General features: G+C 55.5%; 1 protein-coding gene across 2 annotated transcripts; it reads left to right on the top strand.

The window, feature by feature from the left end:
• The first annotated feature begins 4,686 nt into the window (after nt 1–4,686).
• Nucleotides 4,687–9,181, top strand: LOC112113193 (zinc finger protein 629-like). 2 transcript variants are annotated; one of them, XM_026661078.2, is made up of 2 exons: nt 4,687–5,007; nt 7,314–9,181. In XM_026661078.2, the coding sequence occupies exons 1-2, from the start codon at nt 4,929–4,931 to the stop codon at nt 8,474–8,476; spliced, it is 1,242 nt and encodes a 413-aa protein (XP_026516863.1). In that variant the 5' UTR covers nt 4,687–4,928; the 3' UTR covers nt 8,477–9,181. The 2 variants fall into 2 exon arrangements, with proteins under 2 accessions (XP_026516863.1, XP_024065172.1); XM_024209404.3 differs by lacking the exon at nt 4,687–5,007 and adding an exon at nt 5,931–6,056.
• The last annotated feature ends 1,474 nt before the right edge of the window (nt 9,182–10,655 follow it).

Genomic DNA, 10,655 nt, shown 5'->3' on the forward strand with positions numbered 1-10,655 from the left:
CAGCCAATAGGCGCGCGCCTTGCTGCCCGGGGGTCCCCGGAGCTTGAAGCCGTGGGGGCCGCCATCTTGGCAAAGGGCGAGAAAGAAAGCCGTGTCACGGCTCAAGCTGAGCCGCCGCCATCTTGGGGTGGGGCAACCGTGTAAGGTGTGTGTGTGTGTTGGGGTGGCAAGGGGACATAGCAGTGCCGCCATGCGGTGCTGCCATCTTGTATAAGGGCATCGGAGGGGGGGAAGCAGTTTCAGGGGGAGGCCATCTTGGATGAGGGCGAGAAGCTGGGGATTTAAAGGGCCAGGCGACCCTGGGTGACGGGGGCTCCGGCCAATCCCCACCCCGGGAGCGTGGGGCCCACGTTCTTTGTTCCCCTTCGGACCCGTTTACACCGCGCCGTATTAAAACACGTGCCGAACTTCCCACCCATGCAGCTGGCTCTGACTCAGCCACCTGGCCTCTTCCTGATCTACCGCTCGTCTCCCCCCAGCGCGGGTCCTCTGCAAACCGGGCCAGGGATCCCCTTATGTCTCCTTCCAACACGTTCGTAGCGTGGGGCCCAGACCCGATCCCTGCAGGGCCCCCTGGAAACACCTGGCCAACGAGGAGTCCCCTGTGCCACGTGCATTTGATACCAGTCTAGCTCTTTAATCATGGGGCTGATCCAGGGAGGGGTGGGATACCAAGCCAGATGGGCCCATTGGTTTAGAATCCTAGAATATCAGGGTTGGAAGGGACCTCAGGAGGTCATCTAGTCCAACCCCCTGCTCAAAGCAGGATCAACCCCAACTAAATCATCCCAGCCAGGGCTTTGTCAAGCCGGGCCTTAAAAACCTCTAAGGATGGAGATTCCACCACCTCCCTAGGTAACCCATTCCAGTGCTTCACCACCCTCCTAGTGAAATAATGTTTCCTAATATCCAACCTAGACCTCCCCCACTGCAACTTGAGACCATTGCTCCTTGTTCTGTCATCTGCCACCACTGAGAACAGCCGAGCTCCATCCTCTTTGGAACCCCACTTCAGGTAGTTGAAGGCTGCTATCCAATCTCCCTCACTCTTCTATTCTGCAGACTAAACAAGCCCAGTTCCCTCAGCCTCTCCTCATAAATCATGTGCCCCAGCTCCCTGATCATTTTTGTTGGCCTCTGCTGGACTTTCTCCAATTTTTCCACATCCCTTCTGTAGAGGGGGGACCAAAACTAGACACAATACTCCAGGTGTGGCCTCACCAATGCCGAATAGAGGGGAATAATCACTTCCCTCGATCTGCTGGCAATGCTCCTACTAATACAGCCCAATATGCCGTTGGCCTTCTTGGCAACAAGGGCACACTGCTGACTCATATCCAGCTTCTCATCCACTGTAATCCCCAGGTCCTTTTCTGCAGAATTGCTGCTTAGCCAGTCAGTTCCCAGCCTGTAGCAGTGTATGGGATTCTTCCATCCTAAGTGCAGGTCTTTGCACTTGTCCTTGTTGAACCTCTTTTGGTTGAACCTTCTTTTGGCCCAATCTTCCAATTTGTCTAGGTCACTCTGGACCCTATCCCTACCCTCCAGCATATCTACCTCTCCCCCCACCTTAGTGTTATCTGCAAACTTGTTGAGGGTGCAATTCATCCCATCATCCAGATCCTTAATAAAGATGTTGAACAAAACCGGCCCCAGGACTGACCCCTGGGGCATTCCGCTTGATACCGGCTGCCAACTAGACATCGAGCCTTTGATCACTACCCGTTGAGCCCCACAATCTAGCCAGCTTTCTATCCCCCTTATAGTCCATTCATCCAATCCATACTTCTTTAACTTGCTGGCAAGAATACTGTGGGAGACCATATCAAAAGCTTTGCTATAGTCAAGATATATCACATCCACCGCTTTCCCCATATCCACAGCGCCAGTTATCTCACCATAGAAGGCAATCAGGTTGGTCAGGCATGACTTGCCCTTGGTGAATCCATGCTGACTGTTCCTGATCACCTTCCTCTCATCCAAGTGCTTCAAAATGGATTCCTTGAGGACCTGCTCCATGATTTTGCCGGGGACTGAAGTGAGGCTGACCGGTCTGTAGTTCCCCAGGTTCTCTTGTTTGCTCCAGTGAGGCAATGACTGTGTTTGTAAGGACCCCTTTTTACATAGTCACTAGTCTGACTATCACTGTGATTGGATACCTGTACTGGGCCTAAGCCCCCCACTGCCCGTGTGTAGAGGGGATCCCTCTCCTACAGATGGTGCAGGCCATCTTCCCCCAGGCATCTCGGTACCCGAAAGGATCCCTATGAACATTTTCCCTTTGCTCAGTTCCCACATCCCCCTGACAGAGAATAGGGCTGGGTTTAAAATCAGGGCACATTCTCTGTATAAGTTCTTGGGGGAGACTTCACCAAGCGCCATCTCACCTGTTTCCTTCCCCGAGCAGGATTCCCCATCCCCAACCCAGCTGTGATCTCCCGGATGGAGCGAAGGGAAGAGCCGAGCATCCCAGATCTCCAGGGCTCCGAGGAAAGGGAGATCCCAAGAGGATCCCGGACAGATGAGGAATGAGTGACACCGGCTCAGAGACTGTCTGGGACTGAAGGGAAAAGCTGGGATCCCAGTAAGGCCGCCAGGAGCCCCCCAATTCTGTCTCATCTTGCTTAGTATCATTCCCAGCAGGTCCCTGTTCTCACGGCAGCCATCACTCCTGGATCCCACCCCTGGCAGGAGCCCTCCCCTCCCCCAGCCTTTCTCTGAGGCCTTTCCTGGGCCGTTGGGACAGACCCGGCCCTTCTTCTCCCCTCTGGGGAAGGGTTTGGGGGGATTCGCTTCCTGCCCATCAAGTTTTCTTCTCAGTGACAAACCCCTTTGCTGCCCCCTCTCTCCCCAGCGCAGGAAACGAGCCCCGGCTGGATTCTTTCTGTCTCCCAGCAGGTGTCAGGATGGAGGAAAATCACCAGCAGGAAGGGCCTGCAAGAGCAGAGCCGCATGGGATGTCCCGGAGCCTGAAGATGCCAGCGAGAGTCAGGACAAAATGGACCCCAGGCCAGGGCCAGGGGAGGAAAATCTTGCTTAGAAGGAGAGAGAGAACACCAAGAGGTGTCCAGAGAATAAGTCTCGTGAAACACCAGCACATCCACATGGGTGAGCACCCTGACTGATGCCCCGACTTCGGGAAGGGCTTTGGGGGAGCGCGATGCTGGCTCCCTACCACATGGTCCACACTGGGCAGAGACCCCATGCATGTCCCGAGTGTGGGCGGTGGTCTGGGCAGAGATAGTCCCTCTCCAAGCTCCAACGTGCCCATGCGGTGAGGAGACCCCATCAACATCCTGACTGCGGGAAAGGCTTTGGTGTTTGCTCCATCACTGCCAGACCCACCTGGGTGACCCACCCCTACAAATGTCTGGACTGTGGGAGGAGCTTCAGCTATGCTCCAACCTGGCCACCCACTGGTCATCCCCACCGGAGAGGGGCCCTACAAGGGCACCAAATAAGGCAGGAGCTTTGCTGAGAGTTCCCATGCCCTGCAGCACCAGCATACCCCCACCGAAGAGTGGCCCTCCTGGTGCGGCTGCGATGACATGGCAGCTGGAGGAAGGGCTTGGCCTTGCATTTCGCTCAACACTAGAGGACACAGTGGGTGCTGGAGCAGCACTACAAGTGTCCCGAGTGTGGGAAGGGCTTCAGGGAGAGTGATGGGCCGGTCGAGTACCAGTGCAGATAGATTTTAAGTGATAGCAAACAGATCAAAGTAGATTACCTAGTAAATAAACAAAATCACAAACTAAGTCTTATACAAACTAGAATCAGCAACATCTCACCCTGTCTGATGATACAAGCAGGCTTACAGATTCTTGAGGCACAAGCCGCATCTGCGTTGCAGCTTGGGTTTCCCTCCCCCATTCAGAGTCTTTTGTCCCCCAGAGCTTCTTTCAGGTGTTGAGTTGTGGGGGAGTGAAGACCAAGTCATGATGTCACTCCTCATCGTGCATAGACTTTCCAGCAAGCTGGAAGAACCTATAAATGTGACATGGGGAGTCCACCCCATTGGCCAAACATTCTCCATTACCTACGTGCTCCCTCCGAGGAAACTTCCTTATACGGAGTTCCTGTGCTAGTGGATTCTTCCCTGGATGGGTGTTGATGACAGCAATTAACAGGAGCACCCTGGCGAGCCGTGTGCCAAACGTTGCCAACCCCTGCTCTAGGCCCATTGAACATCTTAACTACAGTGGGTTATTGTGTATATTCATCACCTTTCCTGGATCTCTTTTGTCACCATCTGCACGTCTCACGTGGTTGTGTGGTAGTTTTGAGGAGTCTTCTGCCTAGATAAGAATTGAATCGGTGGGTCAGGACTCCTGGGTTCTAACTTCTATCCGCAGGTCTGGGGGGGAGAGGAAGTGGGGTCTAGTGGGTTCGCAGTGGGAGTCAGGACTCCTGGGTTCTACTCCTATCCCTGGCTCTCGGGGGAAGGGAGTGGGGTCTAGGGGGGTCAGGGCTCCTGGGTCCTGATCCCAGCTAGGAGAAGAGCGCGAGCTAACCACTTTAGAAAGGGGGGGGGGGGGATCGGAAGTGACTCTAACCAGCGGTGTCTCTGCAAGGCCCGGAGAAGAACGGGTTAAATCCACCGCTCTCCTGAACCTTCCGCTTCCCAGGGAGCTGCCAGCCGCGGGGCCGGAGCCGCGCAGGGACCTTCCTGTCCAGCCGCCCCGGAGCCCGGGTCCTGGCCCGGGCGTGCGCAGGGCTGAGTCCCCGGCTCGGGAAACAGCAGCAGGGGCAGGAACCCGCTGCCCGGAGGGGACCGGAGCCGAACCCAGCCCTGCCCGGTTCTCCCCAGTGATCTCGGTCGCTGCCCCGAAGGGTCCCCGGCCTGGATCCGCCCGGGCGCGTTCTCTGCACCGGGCCCCGGGGGGAGATTTCGCCAAGCGGGATCCCCCGGCCCGGCCGCGATCCCCCGCATGGAGCCGGGGGCAGAGCCCCGGGTCCCGGATCTCCAGCGCTCCCCGGGCAGGGAGCTCCCCAGAGCCGCCCGCACAGGTGAGGAATGAGCGACGCCGGCTGGGAGCGAAGGGAACAGGTGGGATCCCAGCCAAGCCAGCGGGAGCCCCCCAGGTCTGTCTCCCCTCGCTCAGTATCGTCCCCAGCCGGGGACAAGCAGTGTCCCTATTTCTGTCCCTCCTCCCCAGGGGACAAGGGCACCATCGCTCCATAGCGTTTGGCTTCCAGGCCCCATGGGAGTCCTCTTGGCTTCTGGAGATCTAGCCAGCCGCAGGCTCCTTCATTTAGCCTTGGCCAGGTGATCCGGCCCCTTGCCACCAATATGGGTCTTCCTCAAGTGCTGGACCTGGCTGCTAACCTCCCCGCTTCGCAGTGAGGAGGCTGGCTAAGCCCCTTGAGGGCCGCTGGTCTGCTGACGCCTTCCCATCATCCCCATGTGCCCAGAAGGCCAGATGGCATCTCCCAGGAAGCACTGGGAAAGAATCACAGAGCCAGCTCAGCTGAGTGCGGCACAAAGCATTGTGGGATGTGCTCCCCAGAAGCCCTGGCATTGCAACCCACCTGCAAGGCAGCACCAGAGGACGTGGTGACTTGGACAGAGCTTGGCAGGGGGGCTGCTCACACTGGAGCAGACGTACCCTCACTCATCCTCCACATCTCTGCCTCTATAACTAGACTTGGTGGCCTTGGTCTGGATGGGGGCACTAGATAAGCTGGGCCAAGGGAGTATTCGGAAAGGCTTGTGGCAGGCTGATTAGTGTCATGGATTGGAAAACCAGAGGGGACCATCCATGGATCCCTAGATGGTTGGCCAAAAGTAACCATGATGGTTGTCCAGCCTGCCCTTCCTGCGTAGCCCAGGCTGGAGAGCATCGTCATGGGACTTTCATAGAGGAGGGCTCGTTTCCCCTGTTTTACAGATGGGAAAACTGAGGTACAGAGAGGGAAATGGACTTGCCCAAGGCATCCCAGTAGCAGAGCCAGGAATAGAACCCAGGAGTCCTGGTGTTCTATCCAGTTGGCTGCACTGTCTCCGTAAAGAAAGACAACCCCGTCTCCATCTAATGGAAAATCCATCCCATCCCTTGGTAAGGCTGTTCCACTGACTAAATCCCCTCCCTGTTAAGAATCAATATCTTATTTCCAGTTTGAATTAGTCCAGCTTCAATTCCCAGCTGTTGGGTCTCGTTCTCCCTTTGTCCAGTAGATTAAAAAGCTCTCTTGTATCAAAGATCCCGCAGACCTGGGAAGGAGTGACTCTGAAAAGGACTAGGGGAGGGTGATGCCATTACTGTAGACTGTCCAGTTCTGGGCTCCACACTTCAAGAAGGATGTTGATACATTGGAGAGGGGTCAGAGAAGAGCCACAAGAATGATTGAAGGATTGGACAACCTGCCTTAGGATGATAGACTCCAGGAGCTCCATCTATTTAGCTTAATAAAGAGAAGGTGAAGGGGTGCTTTGAGCAGTCTAACTACATATGTGGGGAACAAAATTTTAGTAGTGGGCTCTTCAGTCTAGCAGACAAAGGTCTAACAGGACCCAAAGGCTAGAATTTGTAGCCAGACAAATTCAGACTGGAAACAAGGTGAACATTTGTGATAGTGAGGGCAATTTGCCATTGTGACAGCTGACCAAGGATCGTAGTGGATTCTCTACCATGGGCAATTTGAAAAATCAAGGTTGGGTGGTTTGTTTGTTTTTTTAGTTGTTTTTGTTTTTAGAAGACCTGCTCTGGTTCAAACAGGAATTATCAGGAGGGACGTCCTCTGGCCTGGGTTGCACAGGAAGTCAGACTAGATGGTCCCTCCTGGCCTTAGAATCGATGATGATATCGTCTTCCAGTGACCATGATCAAGTCACTTCCCTTTGATAGGCTAAATCAACTGAGCTTTGTATGCTATAAAACAGGTTATCCAGAACGGACAAATCATTCTTGTTGCTCTTCTCTGAGCCCTCTCCAATTTGTTAACACCTTTTCTGAAGTTGTGGACACCAGAACTAGACCCGGGATTTGGATGAATGGATACCATAAACTGCCATGGGATAAGGGAGGATTCACAGATTAGATTAGGAGGAGTAGACACAACACAGAGAGGTTAGGGTAGATAGATGAGGTGACTTTCTCCCTTTCCCCAGTCCTTCACAACCAGATTAAACTTTTCAGACATATCAACGGGTGAATGACAAATTCCTTTGCTGGCCCTTCCTCTCCCCTGTGGGAAGGGTTTGGGGGGTGGGGGGTTTGCTTCCTGCCCATCGGGTTTTCTGTTTGGTGACAAATCCCTTTGTTGCCTTCCCTCTCTCCCTGTCACAGAACTGGATTTTCTCTTTCTCCCAACAGGTGCCAGGAAGGAGGAGGAGAATCCCCAGCAGGAGCCACACAGGCCGTCGCAGAGCCCCGAGCAGGGAGAGGCCAACAGGGTGGGACGGCAGGGGGGAGACCTCCGAGGGGTGGAAAATGGCTTTGGGCTTCTCAATAGCATGTCTGTCCCCCAGAGACTGACCATCTGTGGGCAATGTGGGAAGAGCTTTAGCCAGTATTCAGATCTTATTAAGCACCAGCGGATCCACACGGGGGAGAGACCCTACAGCTGCTCCCAGTGCGGGAAGAGCTTCAGCCAGAGCTCCCACCTCACCAAGCATCAGCGGATCCACACCGGTGAGAGGCCCTACAAATGCCCTGACTGCGGGAAGGGCTTCAACGACAGCTCCTACCTCCTGCAGCACCGCCGCACCCACACGGGCGAGCGGCCTTACGAATGCCTGGACTGTGGGAAAAGCTTCGGAGACAAGTCAGGCCTTACACGCCACCAGAAGGTGCATCACGGTGAGAGACCCTACGAATGCCCTGACTGCGGGAAGAGCTTCAGCGACAGCTCCTACCTCATCCAGCACCAGCGCATCCACACGGGCGAGCGGCCCTACAAATGCACCGAGTGCGGGAAGAGCTTCAGCCGGAACTCACACCTGGTTCAGCACCAGCGGGTCCACACGGGGGAACGCCCCTACAAATGCGCTGATTGCGGGATGAGCTTCAGCCACAGCTCCACCCTGATCGGGCACCAGAGGACCCACCGTGGTGATAAGCCCTACAAATGCCCCCAGTGCAGGAAGAGCTTCCGGCACAAGTCAACCCTCGTGAAGCACCAGCGGACCCACACCGGGGAGCGGCCCTACAGCTGCCCCAAGTGTGGGAAGAGCTTCAGCTGGGGCTCAGCTTTCATCAAGCACCAGCGCACCCACACGGGGGAGCGACCCTACCAATGCACCCAGTGTGGGAAGGGCTTTGGGGACAGCTCGGCCCTGATCCAGCACCAGCGCACCCACACCGGGGAGCGGCCCTACAAGTGCTCTGAGTGTGGGAAGGGCTTTGGTGACAGCTCCACCCTGAATCAGCACCAGCGCACCCATTCGGCAGAGAAACCCTACAAATGCCCAGAGTGTGGGAGGAGCTTCATCCTCAGCTCCCACCTTGTCCGGCACCAAAGGGTCCACGTGGCCTAGAGTCCCCATGTGAGGACAGGTCTGTTCACTGTTCACATCTCTTTAGGGACCTTAGAAACCAGGCTTCCTTAGAGACCAGAGACAGGCCTCTTTAGGGACCAGGCCTCCTTAGAAACCAAGGACCTTGGAGACCTGGGACCAGGCCTCTTTAGGGACCAGGCCTCCTTAGAAACCAAGGACCTTAGAGACCAGAGACCAGGCCTCTTTAGAGAGACGGAACAGGCTCTTTAGGAACCACAGCAGCCCAGAGACCTGACATAGTTTTTCCCCTGGGGCAAGGCACAGCCCATTGCGATATGGATGCAGCGTGTGTATGGGGGGAAGGGGGGACGGGAATGACTGAGGGGCCCATGGGTGGAAATTAGTTGAAGTGGGGAAGGAAGTGAACATGGGGGTCCCTTCTGCCCCAGTCAAGATGGGGCTATTAGAAATGCTTAGAGGCCACACGGCAGGGTTCTCAGCCTGGGATCGCTGCCCCACAAAGGGGGTCGTGGTAACCCTACCCCTTCCTTGTTGCTAAGGGGGGGGGGAGGGTTCCCGGCTATATGGCAGTGGGATCCTGGTAGGGAAAAGGTGAGAATCCCCATAATAGCGAGGGAGTGATCTCTGAAGGACTTGGGGGTTTTTGTCTGTGCCCGCTCCTGGGTGGGGTTGGGGGGGACCTGTTCCTTCGTTCCCCTGGAACTCCACAGCTCTGGTCCTCACTCTCTGCTCCTTCCCCTCTCCCAGGGGCTCGGGGGGGGGTATAGGGAGCCATGGGGAGGGGTGCGTGAGGCTGCTGGAAACTGGAGGGGGCTGCTGTCAGAGGCCAGACAGATGTATGCTCCCATACGGCTGGGTGGGGGGTGAGGGAGTGCCTAATCTCCTTCTCCCTGGTGGCGTCTCCAGTGCCTGGCTCCTCTTTCCACGGTGCACAGAGTCCACTGGCACCTGGAGAACATCCGTTCCTGTGCTTGGTGCAGCTGGCATCCAGCCAGCCCCACCCTTGGCGCTCGGTTCCCATCAGGCACCTGGATCCCACCCTCCTGCTGTTTTGGGTGATGATCCAGTCTCCTGTGGTGTTAGTCAATTGTATCTGTAGGAAATAAACTTCCCCACCGGGATCTGCCTCCTCCTGTCTCCGTGCTGAGGGCCCTGTCTCAGGGCTCAACATGGCCCTGGACGTGTTGTTCTCGCCTGCAGGGAAGCTCAGAAGCTGCTTGGACTCCCAGTTATTATGATTTGCCGCTCTGATCCTGACATAAACCCCTGCAGAACGCCGTCTCGTCTGCCTGACCCCTGGCAGGAGCCCTCCCCTCCCCCAACCTTTCTCTGAGGGCCCAGAGAATCATAGCAATGTAGGGCTGGAAGGGACCTTGACAGGTCATCAGGTCCAGCCCCCTGCGCAGAGGCAGGACCAAGTAACCCTAGACCAGTGGTCTCCAAACTTTTTGATCACGCACCCCTATCAGTAAAAAAAACTTTGGGCACGCACCCCCTGCCGCGCCGAACTAAAAAACAACAAAAAGCCGCTCGGACTCACGCCTGACGAAGCAAAAAAAAAAAAAAAAAGTGCTCCTCCTGCCGCGCACCCCCAAGGATCCTCTTGCGCATCCCACTTTGGAGACCACTGCTCTAAGGATCCTTAATTTAATTTAATTAATGGAGATATCCCATCTCCTAGAACTAGAAGGGACCTTGAAAGGTCATCGAGTCCAGCCTTCACTAGCAGGACCAAGTACTGATTTTGCCCCGATCCCTAAGTAGCCCCCTCAAGGATTGAACTCACAACCCTGGGTTTAACAGGCCAATGCTCAAGCCTTTTGTTATCTTGATCACTCTGCCTCTGTTTAGAAACAAACTCCTTGCCCCAAGGGCAGAAGCTGGGAGCAGCACAGAACTTAGGGCCAGTCTACACTGGCAACGCTAAAGCGCTGCCGCGGCAACGCTTTAATGTGCGGCGCAGCGCTCTAAAAAAACCACAACGAGCGGCGCTGGGGCACTGTTTACACTGCCACTTTACAGCGCTGAAACTTGCTGCGCTCAGGGGGGTGTTTTTTCACTCCCATGAGCCAGAAAGTTGCAGCGCTGTAAATTGCCAGTGTAGGCTTAGAGGATCCTGAAAACACTGCCAGGCACTCCAGTTAAAAGATAGGAAACAGAGGGTAGGAATAAATGGTCAGTTTTCAGAATGGAGAGA

This window comes from Terrapene carolina, unplaced genomic scaffold (genome assembly GCF_002925995.2).
Source record: "Terrapene carolina triunguis isolate 2854851 unplaced genomic scaffold, T_m_triunguis-2.0 Scaffold926, whole genome shotgun sequence".
Lineage (NCBI taxonomy): Eukaryota > Metazoa > Chordata > Testudines > Emydidae > Terrapene > Terrapene triunguis.

Coding starts and splice junctions, on each gene's coding strand:
- LOC112113193 (XM_026661078.2), top strand. CDS start 4,929: ATGGAGCCGGGGGCAGAGCCCCGGGTCCCGGATCTCCAGCGCTCCCCG. Junction 5,008..7,313: donor CCCCAGAGCCGCCCGCACAG/GTGAGGAATGAG, acceptor TTCTCCCAACAG/GTGCCAGGAAGGAGGAGGAG.